At 44.6% G+C, this 15,789-nt stretch overlaps 1 protein-coding gene across 2 annotated transcripts in view; it reads right to left on the minus strand.

The window, feature by feature from the left end:
- LOC147895841 (uncharacterized) overlaps positions 1-15,789 on the minus strand; it is a 161,892-nt gene that overhangs the window by 26,930 nt on the left and 119,173 nt on the right. For both annotated transcript variants that reach the window (XM_087382900.1, XM_087382899.1), the window contains exons 14-19: positions 3,330-4,232; positions 2,713-2,811; positions 2,539-2,610; positions 2,261-2,426; positions 2,050-2,148; positions 1,126-1,274 (exon numbers count right to left, since the gene is read on the minus strand). In XM_087382900.1, coding sequence (XP_087239026.1) covers positions 1,126-1,274; positions 2,050-2,148; positions 2,261-2,426; positions 2,539-2,610; positions 2,713-2,811; positions 3,330-4,232 — 1,488 coding nt within the window. The remainder of the gene's footprint in view (positions 1-1,125; positions 1,275-2,049; positions 2,149-2,260; positions 2,427-2,538; positions 2,611-2,712; positions 2,812-3,329; positions 4,233-15,789) is intronic.

Raw genomic sequence — 15,789 nt, forward strand, 5'->3', positions numbered from 1 at the left:
CACCCTCGCTGCCCCCCGTCTCCCTCCCCTCGCCAGCCCCCTCTCTCTCTCTCCCTCTCTCCTCCTCTCCCTCTCTCCTTGCCAGCCCCCTCTCCCTCCTCCCTCACCCTCCCGCTCCCCTTCCTCCTTCCCGCCCTCCCTCTCCTTCACCCGCCAGCCCCCCCGCCCCCCTCCTCCACCCCTGCCCTCTCCCTATTGGAGATAAGTGCACACTAAGTGTACTATTTCCTAGTCTACAATAGTCTAAGTCTAGTCTTTATGTCTTGAGTATGTGCCATGTGGCACTTCTACAATTATCCCATAAGCACTCTTGTTTTATGTCTTGTACTTTGGCCCATATATTCAATGGGTCACATCATTGTAATCCATCAGTCTAGCTTGTGTCTTGTCTACACTCTTCTCAAGGTATTTCTTGTCTTTCAGTCTTGTTATTTCATTTCTAGTTTCTAGTTCTAGTTCTTGCTTCCATATTCCAACATGATACCCGCAAATAAGCTAGCAAAAAGTTGTAGGGCCAAGAAGGTGGAGACAGCAGAAGGAATAAGTGGAGGAGAGGGAGCTGTCAAGGTAGGCTGAGTGGCTAAGGGTGGGACGAGGCAGTGAGCATGAGTGATCCAGGGACACGTCACTAGCAGCACTTGCAACGCTAGAGACAGATACTTAGCTCATGACAATAAAAGTAAGAGACTTTACCATGCAATCTTGTCCTAGTCATGATATCAAGCACAAAAGTTCATTTCTGTGCATTTGATGATTTTGCAAAGACCTGAGCTAAGTCCTTGTAACACCAATATCCCAAGATTACAATGAAGTATATGGTGCAAAAAATGGTATTAGAAAAAGACAACTCAAATTAGATGTCAAACTCATTTGCTAGCCCTAAAGATGCCTACAAGCTCCAAAAATAGAAAAGGATCACAAAATGGAACTATGAGGAAATAATATTACATACTAAGGATATGTTCTGATTACAAATAACGTGGTGTCATTCAAAGGATTATTTGAAATCGCACGTCTTGGTCAGGCGAATGATGGTATCAAATCGAGATACAATATCTATTTTGGGGAATTCTCTTTAGGCACAATTAAGTTCAGAATGCAACAAAAGGTAATAAGAAGCCTTACATCCAACAAATGGACATTGCCCTCTGCAGATGCCACTACAAGTTTTGTGCCGTCTGTAATAAGTCGAATGCCAACAACAGGCCCCTTAATTACACCATATTGCCATAGCATTGAGTTCGGATTTCGGAGATCCCAAGCAATAACAGTACCTATTAGTAAAACAAGCATACAGAAAATGAGAAGTCAAAGGTAATATAAATAAACTGGTGCTGCTTATGACATTTTGTTACACTAGTACAAATACATAAAATTTAATTGAATATTAAATTTGTTCTTAAAAGGTCTATGAGACAGGGGTGTCCTGTTGCTCCTCTACTTTTTGCAATTGCTGCAAACTCTGTGGGGTGGCTTCTATAGCATCAGAGCCAAGAAGGAAAGGTAAAAGGCATTGAGCTACCCTCTAGCAAACACCTTATATGCCAACAGTTTGTTGGATGATACAAATTTAACCCTCAAGAATGATACCTAGGATATCAAAGAGGCTATGGAGTCCTTGATATATTTTGTAAAGCTTCTGGCTCAATCACACTAAAACTGGATATGCAACTCTCAAAGGGGAGGAACAGGCTTTTTTGGAAGAGATGGGATGCCAAAGAATCAAACATTGTAGGCTTGGGGCAGCTGGGCAAACAAAAGCTTAGCATGTTTCAAGTGTTAAGAAGAGAAAACATACAAATTTGATCGATTGAGAAAAGTGACTCTACCAATGCAAGGTATAAATTTAAAAAGCGAGAAAGCAGTTCACCATATGCTTCACTAGGTACTGAAAAAGGCCCATGCTCCAAGTGTTCAACATACGTCATAGAGAAAACATATACCAGAGCCAATTAAGATTTGGCCTTTTAAGAAGAGGGATTTTCAAATGGCTCCAAACAATTAACAAACATAAATATTATAACGTTGTGAGAACCATGTAAAACTCACCATCTTCTTCACCTGAGACAACAAGGTAGCCATCCTGCTCAACATCAAGTGACAAAACAGCCCCATCATGTTCAAGAAATTGCCCTTCAGGTATACAGGCTGCCATTGGAACAAGATCATGTTGATGTAGCCTTCCCATTGGCAGAAGCAGACGCTATTCCGTTTGTAATTGATATAAACTACATTTAAAACGTGAACATAACTGACATACCAGATTCACTATTGGTCGTGCCAAGACCAAAGCCTGTAGACCAGCCACCTCTGCCTTCTTCCATGGTCCAAATTTTAACAGTCGCATCCCATGACGCTGTGATCAGCCTTTGAAAGCTATGATCAACTATTTTCACACATGACACAGTCTCTTCATGCACTCGAATCTGCACTTAATGGAAAACCTGAGTGATTTGCAATCATTACCATGAACTTTTAGCAGCATGCTTCCCATTTGTTTGGTCCCTCAATGGAATAATTTTAGTTAAAAACTTTTACCTTCCCGAGTGCCCGGCCATAGTCCACAGAGTAAGCGTACAAGCAATTATCATATGAGCCTGCTAACACTATCTGCACACGTTAAACACAATAAGACTGAGGTCTTCATTGGGAAACCTCACGCTCTATACACTGAGATCAGAAACGCAAGGAACTTATCTTCTTAAAACATACCGGATACTTATCACAGCTTCCAGCAAGTGTGAGAGCTGATAGAGGCAAATTCCCCAACTTTGTTGCACGTATTTGGGAGCCTTCGTTAACAGAGTAGACCTATGAAGGCACCATCACAATGGTAATGTTCATATTTTCTGATTTCAAAGAAATAAACAGGTCTTTTAAACACTCCAAAGAACTTCCATACCAAAAAAGGAAAGCTAGTTCATTATAGATTCATATTAATCCTACAAAATGACTTAGGACTTACAGGATAGAGACTATTCCATGAAATTCCATGGAGAGCATTCGTCTATTGTGAACCTACCTACAACTCAACGCACTCGATAGTATATACAAAATGGTAATTGAAGATTCAGATCAGCCCTTAACTCTACGATGCAAAACAAAAGAACCGAAGTATGTATGTCAAAATAGGACAAAAATGGATTGGCATAGAGATTATATGATGTTTGCTTGATTTATGCACCCATGGTGTTACACAATGTAGCCTTATATAGCAGCCTCTTGTGAGCTACGATTGCCTCTATTGCAAAGAAAGCTGCTTGGGTAGCAGTCCCTAGATTCTAATTTTTCTGGGAGAAATCCATCATAATAAATATGAGTTATCATACCTTGATGAAGCCATCCTGACCTGCAGAGTACAAGGTTAAGGATTCTGAGGCATTTTCTTCAGAAAGAAGTACTGCATTCACTGGACCTCTGTGGATCCTTAATGAGTGTGATTTGGATAAGCGTTCTCTGAATGTCCAGGATCGGGGAGACCTGTTACCTACACATCTTTTATCCTGATGCAAATAATGAGAGTAAGACTCACTGCCTTCTACAGCTACTTGAGTTGCCAGATTTTCAGGCATTGTAGATAAACCCCCTGCAGCTAGCCCTCCTGCTAAAACCATGCTCATCTCAAATTCCTGATGCAGGTCGACAACTTCTCTGCTGGGCTTCCAGTCACTACCTTTGACTTCAGTCCCGGGACTTGGAGACCACTTATCCCAGGAATTATATTCTGACATTGCACTTGTAAGCCTCATGAGCCTTTGCTCTTCTGTGTTCCTTGCACTTGCAATCCTCAGAAATTTTTGCTCTTCTACTGCCTCTACGTTTGCCTGCCTCATATATTTTTGATGTACATCCCGTGTTTCAACTCCTCCCCCACTTTCGACAGCTTCTGATAACCATGGTGTTTGGTCTGGGAGATTAGACAAATTGACACTTGGAGCGTTAACCACCCTATTTGGACCAGCCACTCCATCCATTTGAGAATCTGCCTTAAGACATGATGTAGATGGACTTTGGACTTGCGCTGAGTTGAGTACATGTTCCATCCTGTTATCTTGAGCTGAAATTACAGACATAATCTGTGATAAAAACTGTGGGTTCACACCTCTAAATATGCCTTTGTGCGAGATTCCATTGGATTCTCTAGCAACTTTGTTGCGTCTTGTATTTCCTCTCGACCTTTGTGGGTGTGGTTTGGAGAAAAGCTGCCTTGGCACCTGACCAAATTCATGTATCTGGAAAGAAAAGAAAAGAGAAGAGCACATGAGCATTATTATATTAGGTAAAATAATAACATTTCAGTTGGACGCTTGAAGCAACACTCTGTTGTAATTGCAAAAGCTGTCAACATGGAAAGTCAAGGAGTTTCATTTCATGGGCAGCTACATTTATTTTGAAAAATCCAATCTTAAAATTCTCAATACGATGGCAAACTGAAAAACATTGAAAAGATGGGAGAGAGCTTTGGACCATGGCCTCTGGACCATTAGGAATCAACCTCTATATTTAGAAGGTGGTCACCTAACTTCTCTCCTGACAATCAGAGATAAACTAAGACTCCTGTATGGGTGGAATCAGCTGCCAGCTCTTTGTAGTAGGTCCGGCAAAGTTACAGTAAAGCTGAGACCTTTAATTTCACATTGGACTGCAAGGCTAGACTACTACTTCTCTGATTCTATGTATTTTCGGCATTCAGAGATATCTCCGAAGTATTACCACAGTTGTGCTTGAGTTTCCTAGAAGGCTTTGTCATTTTTACATTACATTTATGATGGGTAGCAAAGGTCCTGATCACCTGAAATAGAGACATTTTGATTAGCATGGCTTTGCTCTTCCTGCAACAATAAAGCAGCCAACTGATCAAAGCTGTCATGGTTGGGATGACCATGGCCATGGTTGCAAGCCCTTGATATGAGTACGGAAGTCCAAAAATCAGTATAATCAGACTATCTGGCACAACCTCATGAATGTTGTCCAATCGCTCTTTAAAGGCCTTGATCTCTGCCAAATAGGCATCCATGCTTTCCTCCTCATCCATCTTCAAGGCATCTAACTGCTTCCCCAAGTATGCAACCTGTGCTTCATTGTGTATTTGATACAAAGGGGCTAACATATCCCAAGCATCCTTTGTAATCCTGCAAGACCTGATGTGGGGGATTATCATCCTCTGAACTGACAATGCAATTAAGACGTGAGCCTGAGCATCTTTGCCATCCTATTTGGACTATTTCTGAGAGGCACTAGGGCAGCAGTGACAAAAGATGAGGAGTCGATAACATTACCACCACCCGTAATGATGGGTAGGTGCCTATTACAGAGGTCTCAACCCAAAAGCTGCAATGATATCTTGGCTACAAATACATGAGACATCATGTATGACCACATCAGTAGTTGGTGCCATCAAGCTTGCCAAAGAGGCCACTGTTTGTATCGCGGCCAAGGCACAAATTCGAAAACCCAAAGAAATATGACTGAATCAAATGATTGCACTAAGGTAAGTGCAAATGTTTGATTCTGACCACACAAGGTCAATAGATTGCACAAAACTAGCGCTTTGGCCTCAATCGTACGAAAGATGCGTCAATTGTACGGACGTGTAGGAATGACATGCATGTATTGAAGCCGTGTAGGTACAAGCGTGTATAGACGACGATGGCTGTATGGATGATTCCGTACGTTGTACGGACGGATGGCGCAACTTTGTACGAGAGGTGTCTGGCGCTGATGCAAATTGTACAACGCTGACCTACAAATAAACGACACACGTACGCCTTAATGCAAAGACAAAAGCCCCAATATGCAGAGGGAAAATTTGCAAAAAAAAGGCCAAGGCAGGCCTAACTTCTTTACAAAAAAGCTTGCATAGCAAGTGCAGCAGATGCAACAAGATTTAGGACTGAGATTCCTATGCACCGAAACTGACTGTAGGAAAAATTCCACTCCGAGTAAAAGTGACTGCACAATTCCTTCCATAAGGATCCAAACTGAAGAACACAATGCTGAACTGCCTCGACCAGTCTGAGCAGTAAACAGAGCTGAAATCTACCTCAAAACAGAGGCTTCAACCCCAAAACTGAGATAACCGGTATCAAAATAGTGCAAAATGAACTTCTACAGATAGCTTCCCCACAAAATTACATAAAAAAGGGCTTCGAAATGGAGCAGTGCAGCTCTGAAATGCACAGGAGCAGGTGTCTCCTAGTAGACGCCTTCCAAAAGGTGATTTGCTGGCTGTTAGAGCTCCAAAACAGCAAGTGTTCCCCCCCCTTCAAGGGCTACACGAGTCCCTCCTGCACCCCGCACCACCTCTTGCCCACAATGGGTTCCAGTCGCGGTTAGGCCCTCTACTTCAGGTCACACATCCACCGCTTCGGAGGCTACCCCCTTGGAGCCTTGGGAGGAGACTAGTGTTCAGGAGCCTTGTTCGACTCCAACCCAGGATCATGCTATACGTTCCTCAGCAGCCCAGGTTGTTGGCGCCTCATCCGCAGCACTTCTTGGTCAGGACTCAGTACAGGTGCCTCCTTCTGTGGATAGAGGGAAGAGGGTCTTACATTCTATCCTTGCTTCGGTAGGAATCCTTTGCACCCCCTCCCCAGGACTGGCTCAGCGAAACTCCTTTTTCGCTCTGGAGAACTTCTCTGACCCCCCAGATGATGATTCTGTACCTTCCACTTTCGGAGAGCCAGTTATCGGCATCCCTCTTGAGAGATCTTTCTCTCTCTCACCTGTGGACTTTCCTCCCCTTGGACCTCGTGTGTATGACAGGAGGTCAGCTCCGGTGGAGGGTTCTTTTTCCGCCACCAGGTTGGGTAAGGTATTCCAACCCACTTCCTCCCGCCGATGAGGATAGCCAGTTGGAATATATAGGGATTGGGCAGCATCCCTCATCGCCGTCGCAGATAGCTAATCAGGAATCAGCCCCATCCAGGTGTTTTAGGTGGTTCCCTAGACATGCTTTTTCTTCAGGAACACAAACTGGATGTCAAAGATTACTCCAAGTCAAGTAAGCTACTTTCAGGCCGGACTTTTTGGCTTCCTGCCTTGGGAACCGGAGGAGGTACATGCATATCAGTTTCAGATTCTATTCTCCCTCTAATCATTGGACACGGTACCATTACCCCCTCCAAGGCCCAGTGGGTTTTACTTCTGATTGATGGACGTAAGGTTGGTTTCCTCAACCTCTATGCTCCGAACAACAGAGGGGACCGCGTTCTATTTTGAAAAGAGTTGCTCTCGTGGGCTGACATTGCAGATTCGTGGATTATTGGAGGTGACTTCAACATGGTTGAGGCACCTTCTAATAAACAAGGAGGCAGAGAAGGTGGTATTCATTCCCTCAAGAGAGCAGCTTGGGATGCCTTCTCGTTCAAGTTCAGTGGCAGAGATGTTTGGTCAGAGGATGCATTTCATGTTCAGTGTCAGTCACTTTTGTTTTCATGGTCGAACCATAGGGTGCAGATGCCTACCCATGCCCAGATTGACAGATTCTATGTGGATGATTGGGCTCTTGATAGAGGGGGGACAGTTTGCATTGCACCTGGTGTTTCCACTTCTGACCATTTTCCATTAGTTTTTTCCATCTCATAGCCCATCAAAGAGGACGGTCTCACAGTATCAGGATCCCCGATGCCTTACACACGGATGAGACCCTCACAGAGGCAGTCTTGGAGATCTGGGTTTCTCAGATGCAGGGGGGGTGGCCGGTCCCTCACATGTGGCCACAGCACTTGCCAGTATCAGCGACTTTTCACTCCATTGCTAGTGCTCGGCGAGGTGAGATACTTAGGCAGGAGATTGGTATCCGCCGGCAGTTGGCAGCCTTGCAGAGGGAGGAGCAGAAATGACCATCTGATGCTTGAGTACAGGAGCGCCTTGCTACGGCAAGGGCTCACTTGCAGACATTGCTTGATCAGAGAGCAGAGTATGCCTTCCATGTAGGGGAGTCCTATTGGATACAAATGGGAGGGAGAGTCAATAAACACTTTTTCTCTACACTTGGTCCCAGACATAGTAGAGAGAGTGTCACGCAGCTTATTGACTCTGACAGCATTTTGCAGTCTCATCCGGATACCATCATGCACTTAGCAACAACTTTCTATGCCTCCCTTCTTTTCGCAAATCCTGACACACAAGCCAGAGATGTGGCTAGAGATCAGATTTGGCAAAGTTTACCTGTGTTGGTCACACTAGAGATGATATGCTCACTTGATGCACGTTTTACCAACACAGAATTCAAGAGTGCTATCTCCATCCTTCATAAGGGCAAATGCCTTGGTTCCGATGGTCTTACTCCTTTTTTTACAGCCTTTTGAGATATGATAGGTGATCATATTACTTCAGCCCTACAGGGCATTTGGGAATCGGGTGAGATGGTTGACTCACTAATCGAGGGACTCATACACCTTATCCCAAAAGGTGGCAACAAGAATTTTGTATCCCATTGGAGACCCATCACTCTTTTGGGCACTCTGTACAAAATCCTGGCCAAGGAGATCAGCATCCGGTTGCAGCCCCTTCTTCCAAACCTTATCCATGATACTCAAACATGCTTTCTGCATGGCAGGAGCATATTTGATAATATATTTTCCTTTTGGGAAGCCAGAGAGTGGGCTATGTAGAGCGGGCAGAGGATGGCAGTTCTACTCCTCGACAGCTGCGGGGGCACACATCAATTGGCATAAATCCTTTGGCTTTTGGATCAGTGATGAGGATACTCCAGGCTGGGAAGTTGACATTGGCTTTTCTTGGATTCAGAGGGGTGTTCATGTCAGGTATTTGGGATACCAGGTAGGATTGGGCATCTCTCCAGCACAGCAGTTTGCCCCAGTATTAGAAAGTATAAGGAAAAAGCTCCTTTTTTGGAGCTCAGCCAAACTCGACCTTGCCTCTAGAGTTGTGGTAGTGAACCAGGTTCTCTTGGCCACCGCCTGGTTTGTGTGTTCTTGCTGGTGCCGGTCAAGGGATTGCATCACTCAACTCATTAGACTAGTCATGAATTTTCTTTGGAGTGGACTTGATGGCACGGCAGATGTTGCAGCGAGGGTGGCTTGGGAGACCATTATTCTCCCTACATGGGAAGGGGGACTTAATATGATTGACCCGGACTTGCAGTGCAGGGCATTGCTTTGTAAGGTGGTGGTGAGGGGACTCATGCCTGGGCAGGAACCTTGGAAGGATTTCTTTTTTGGACGCTGCTTGCACACCTACCTTAGGAGATGATTGAGTGGACAGCCCTCGCTGGATTTTTTCTTCCGCCTCTCTCAAGTCTCCTGCCTCTCCTCTCATGACTGCCATCCTCAAAGCTTGGGGGAGCTTCAGGAACACTCTTCGAAGGGTTCCGCCCTCTACCCTTGAAGAGATTGATAGGCACCCGATCATTTGGAACGATAGTATACTTGATGAGCATGGCAAACCTCTGGGCACTTCCCATTATATGCAGTGGTCTGGATGGGAGAGAGGCCCCGCCTACACAGTAGGCACTTGGAAGGCTTTTATCAAGCTACCTGAGGATCAGAGACTACAGTCCGTGAGTCACCTCAAAGGGGTAGCACGCAGGATTCAGCAGATAGATGCAGCCATCCCGATGGAATGGACAGTTCAGGTGCCTATTACTTCCACCACTTGGATGGGAGCTTTTTCAAGGACATCAGTTCCTCTACAGGTGATCGCTCTTCGAGGTTTCGGGGAAGATGCTTTGGTCTTTGACGTTGGGAATCGAGGTATACTCTCTAGATCCACAATATTCTTCTAGAGGTTGCCTTTCAGCCTGTCAAGATTGCTGGTTTTGTGAACCACGGAGCGGGCTTGCAGTGGTACTTAGACCCCGACCCTCTGCTCTTGGCCCTAGGATCCTGGAGGTTGTGGTTATATGAAGGTGCACCTATCAGGTGCTTGCAGTGGGACCCAGGAGAGTGGGAGTGGATAGATCATGGGTACCAAGAGAGGGGGATTCCCTTCTTTTGTTTCACGGTTGGTAATGCCAGGAGATTTCAGCTAAGCAGTAGAGGTTGGATTCCCTCCAGAGCCCCCCATTGGCATAGCTTCTTCATCACCGCAGATTTGCGTAGGAATTTCTGGAGGAGGCTCTGGAAATCCCTCAGAAATAGAAAGATCACTCTTTTCTTTTGGCTTTCTATTCATGGAGGGATTGCAGTGAACCTATGGAGATCACGATTTGGGGCTGATCCCACTTGCCCTCATCATCATTCTACAGAGGAGTCAGTGCGACATTGCCTTTGGGACTGCAATCAAGCGAGAATTGTTTGGAAAGGAGTTGCTCGGATACTCAGCATTTTTCATACTTCCCCTTTCTTCATGACTTGGGGCTCGGTCGCATGGTTATCCCTTACTGGGCCCCAAGTGTTTTATGAAGGTGAGCCTTCTTCTTGGGCACTCTCGATCCGCCGACAGGAGATAGAGCCCTGCTCTCTTCAGGATGTACCACATACTCCTTTCAGGGCTTCACATGTTTCAGTGGTCACCTCTTAGGAGATTTTGGCTAGCATTTCTTCTTGGCACATTTGGAGAGCCAGATGCACAGAGGCCTTGGATGACACCCAGATACACCCATCACAGGTGTTCACTGGTATTTGGAGTGACATGGTTCACACTTCGATAGCCATATAGGCTAGCATGCAGGGCCCTTCACGGGCAGCCTCTTCTAGGAGGACTGTATTTCTTTGAGTTTGGAGGGGTTCTCCCTTTTTCTCGGACGTTGCTACCGGATTGAGATGGCACTATCAGCCCCAATCCTTTCTTTTTGGCTCTTGAGCTTTTCATGCATTGCATGGTGTATCCTGAATTCCCGTATGGAGCTTGCTCTAACGGTTTTCTTTAATACTTAATAGAAGTCTCATTTTTGCAAAAAAACAAAAACAAAACAGCAAGTGTTGAGCTTAGAAATGGTCCACCTACAGTCAAACAGCATAGAAACTGTTCAAGGCTGCTCCAGAAAAGGTCGCACAGCAAGAAACAGCTCAAATCTGCTCGAAAAGAAGCCGTACAGAAAAGAAACAGCTAAGGCTGTTCCAGAATCCAGAGAAGCCGTACAGCAAAAAGGCATCTCCAGGAGGAAGAAAAGAAGCTGAGGGTGGCGGCTGCAGAAAGGAAGCTGAGGGTTAATTGTGTATGTGCAGAAAGGCACCTCCAGGAGGAAGAAAGGAAGCTGAGGGTCGTGGCTGCAGAAAGGAAATGACTCGTCTTTGTGCAGAAAGGGAGTCGAGGGTGGCACAGCAGGTCGACAGGGGGTGCAGCTCCAACTTTCACATGACAAGAGAGCTTCAAACAGGTTGAGAAGCACAGTGGAGGGCTGAAATATTGCTTTGGTACTATAGGGCTGTGTGGAGGCAGTGGAGTAGAAATGCGAAGCAAGGAAGCAAGAGTTGAACCTGGACTGAAGTGTATTTCTGTATAAGTGAAACTGGAGTGAGCCTTCATAAGGCTAGCCCTAAATCTTGACTAGGCAACCCATGGGGCAATCCATGTTATAATGAACTAATAGGACTAGAACTAACTAGTACTAGCCTACAACACCATACCAGGGGCTCGACCTAACAAACATTATGCCACTCAGTCCCTCCCATTATCAAGTAGGACATGGTTCACACCCTCATGGCCGCAATTCAGAGCTCAATGCACACCACAATGGCCATGAGAGATTCCTTCATGAGAGTGGGACCCATGGTCTTTCTTCACATATACATCACACGATCTTCATGGGATTTGCACCCTCCAGCTTAGTTATAATAGCCTCTGTTGAAGGCATAGCCCTTCCACCCACCGGAACACTAACCATGGGATAGGTTAAATACACCTCTGGTAAGAGGGAGTCATTAGAACAAGGTAGTGGGGATCATTTTTAACTGAAGGGACAGTTGTAATCGTCCCTAACAGCACTCCTTAGTGGCCTGATCCACCACATAATGTTTTTTACTAGGACTCTTACATTTTGTAACTTATTGTTGCCTTACAACAGTCGGACTGATATCGGATCCCTATAAAAACTTGTATCAGCTCCTGTTGAGTGTTTGAGTTGTTAGAGTTGATGTACTCTCTGTCAAAACATAATATACAAGAAGCATACTACTTTTTGCATTTTTACATCTTGTGATAGTCTTTTATAGTCCGACTATACTCCGACTGCTGGCATCTTGTTGTCAGGAGTGGAGATGTGCTTGTGTTTTTCACTTGTCTGAAGACACTCTGAACACTATTAGCGATCCTGTAAGCGTTCCTATCCCGAATTGTCGGTTTTCACTAAACACACAACAACAACCACTGTCAATTACGACGTGAAACAACAAACAGAGAGACATCCAAACAACAACTCTAAAAAACATCAAGCGCACAATTGTGTCGTAGGATCGCACATGTGTATACAAAGCCGACGAATATGCCCACGATTACAAACGGCATTAGAAACCGCATACGGTAGCAAATGTCGAAAAATATAGGAAAATCTATACTAGTGAATACACTAGTAGAGGAGGATCTCTAAACGGTACTTCAACATACGTGCATATCCGTATTAAAAGCACTACTCCGCCAAGGAGCACTTGGAGTAGATTGTATGTAAGTTGTCATTCAGCGGAACTATAGGAGCCATGGTTTGAATCCAGCAAGCGCATCAACAATCAAAAGACAGCTGACAGTCGAACTCCTGTTAGAAAAGCGATGTACGGCAACAACATCAACAACGCACCAAAACAAGCACAGTACATCACAATCGGCAAAGAAGATCACATCATCAATATTACACTTCCAATGTCAGGACAGCATGCAAAGCTTAGCTGACAACAGCTCATTTCCACCACCCGGTAAGCTGCTGTAATCCTCCATCTCCTTTTCCTTTCATGGAACAACTAGCTCATGTCGAATAGCTTCGGAGAGGAAACGTCGCCTCGCCATATTGGTATAGCATATTTTACACGAAATAGAGCTCGGGTAGAGGCTGCTTCTTACACAGATGATCCAGAGGATATCTTTCACGACCCTTATTATATTCCTAGTGGGACAAGTTCCTCTGATAATTCCGTACATAGCCAGGAAGTGCATGAAGCAAAAACTGAGCTAGAAAGATTGATGCTCTCCACTCCAACACAGGAATTACTCCAAAGGACACTTGCCACTAATATTGCAGGCAGTGTCTTTGTGACTGCAAGGAAGCAATTGAATTTCAACCCTCTCCCACCACCTCCAAAGAAGAAGAAAAAGAAGTCTGTCAAAGTTCAAGCTCAAGCTCAACCTCAGCACAAAATGCAGAACCCATTAGTCAAAGCTGCAAAGTTTACTTGCAAGAAAGGTCAAGATCCTGACAGCCATGTTCGGCAATTTGAGACAAGGTGGACAGCTAGTGGATTTGGACAACTGCCAGATGAGACCAAGAAAGAGCAATTTGCTGCCACATTCAATGGTAAAGCATTGAATTGGTTTATGTAGTATGGTATTGCACATTTTAACACTTATGATGAATTAAAGATTGCTTTCCTAAGCCGTTTTCGAAAAGAGAGAACACCAGAGGACATTTTGAAAAAACTGAGAACAATGAAACAAAAAGATCTCATGGTTGAGGACTATTCACAGATGTTTAGAAATCTCAACAGAAGACTAACAACAAATCAAAGACCTACCCAAGAGCACCTAGGAGACTATTTCTGCAAAGGATTAAACAAGAAGTTGAGAACTGAAGTAGCTGGCAGGGACCAACTGGGAGGAGCAAATGACTTTAATAATATGGTGGAAGCTGCCCAGAGAGCAGAGAGAAGGCTTGGTACAGCATCAAAATCCAAGAAGACCAAAAAGAAACGCCATTCAAATTCAGAGACAGACTCAGAAACAGACACGAATAGTGAAGCAGAGAAAGATACAGATGAGGAAGATGACTCATCAAAATATGATGAGGATGATAAGGAATAATCAAAGAAAAAGAAGAAAGACAAAAAGCAAAAGCTGAAAGAAAAATCCACAGCAAAAAAGACAACATAGAAAATCTCCAAGTTGGAAAAGATGATTAAAGACCAACTACAAAGCTTAAAGCCACCCCCACAACAACAAAACGTTCCATGCGAATTCTGCAAAAAGGACAATCACGATAAAGAAAGATGCTGATACAACCCCAATTACAAAGGCAGAGTACCACCTTACATTCAGCAACAATAGAATCAAGCACCAGCAATACCTGCTAATCAAATAGCAGTAGCAAGACCACCACAACAAAGATATCAAAATGCAGCTCCAAGAAGGCCAAATCAACAACCATGGGGGAACCAGCAGCAAAGGCAAATGCAAGATCAAGCCTGCACCTACTGTGGTATGGATGGCCATAGGCAAGGCCCACCCTGAGAGCTTTGGTGCAAGCACACGGAAGAGAGAGGTATACCCATCATTCAATATGACGGAAGAAATAATCAAAATCATCAGCAACAACCTCCTCCAGGAGTACATATGGTCTATCTCGAGCCCATCCATCAGGAGTACAACCACAACAATCAATGCCACCAAAGAAATGTTCAGGCTTTGGCGGTTACAAGATCGAAGAATACAAAGCCACTACCTGGGCTAGCAGATGCCCCAAGGGAAACAGCCAGGCCAATGAACTGGCCAAATCAAACTGAGACAAGAAACTATTAAAATTATTATTATATTCTAGCAGTGACCAATGTAATGTAATAAGTAGGTTAGGGGCACTTTTCCCTCATTAGAGGTTTTTTCCCCTAGCCACAATTAGTTCACTAACTATGGTTAGTGAAGGATAAGGTTTTGTCACTTAGACAAAACCTTTCCCTCTTGTTGTATTCAGTCACTTCATCTATTGCAATCTGACGTTCAGCTCTCTTGCTCTCTCACTCTCTCTTTGTCTAACATTTGGTACCAGAGCTTCCGGCCTAGCTCCTGGCTCCCAGCTCCCAGCCCGTTACACCCAGCCTGAGCTACAGTTCGCTCACCTTGCTCACCTTGATTATCTCCGTACAATCTGTACGGACGATTCCATACAACCACAGTTGATTGTTCCGTACAGTGGAATCCGTCATACATCCAGCGCCAATCTGCTCGTCCGTACATTTTGCGTGAAGCCCATCCGTACAAGGGCTGTCATCCGTACACTACAGTACAACGCCTTTACATCTGTATGTGCATTGTCTTTTGAACAGTGCTGCTAGGTACAGGTACCTACGTCATACCTTCGCCGTACAATAGCTGTACCGTACTAGTAGTACCAGCTCAACGCCGTACGTATCTACATCAGCTTCAACACCGTACAAATCTGTAGTCCGTACAACTATTCGATGTCTGTACTTGTTTCGTACATGATTATCGATCAATATACAAATTCAAATCAGCAGATACCACAGTCCAACACAGATCCGACTGCTGCAGAACAAAACAAGGTCGGAAACCACTTGGATCAAATTTTCACAGAAAAAAATACAACAGCCAATTATGGATTAGCCTACCCTCTCCTCCAAGTCCCCCTCAACTCCCTCAACATCCATCAGGACTCCGTACTCTACAGTTGCAGCCATGACACCCTCTCCATATGCACGGAATTACCTCCTCGAGCAACAGGATAAGATTTTTTATCTACAGCAGGCAGTGAGAGAGCTACTATTGGAGCTGGCAGAAGTAAAGAAAGGGCCTGGTCAGCAGGCAGTAATTGATGAGGCTGTAAAAACTTGTAAGGATTCCCCCCCTACCCCGCAGCTAGTCTCTATACTCAAAGATCTTGTTCACACTGAAGTACAAACTGCTAAGAAGAAAGTGATTGTGGAAGTGGACAACAAAGCAAGTAAG

The sequence above is a fragment of the Dipteris shenzhenensis genome, chromosome 12, assembly GCF_047967505.1.
Source record: "Dipteris shenzhenensis isolate YYH24624 ecotype China chromosome 12, Dip_SZ_1.0, whole genome shotgun sequence".
Classification (NCBI taxonomy): domain Eukaryota; kingdom Viridiplantae; phylum Streptophyta; class Polypodiopsida; order Gleicheniales; family Dipteridaceae; genus Dipteris; species Dipteris shenzhenensis.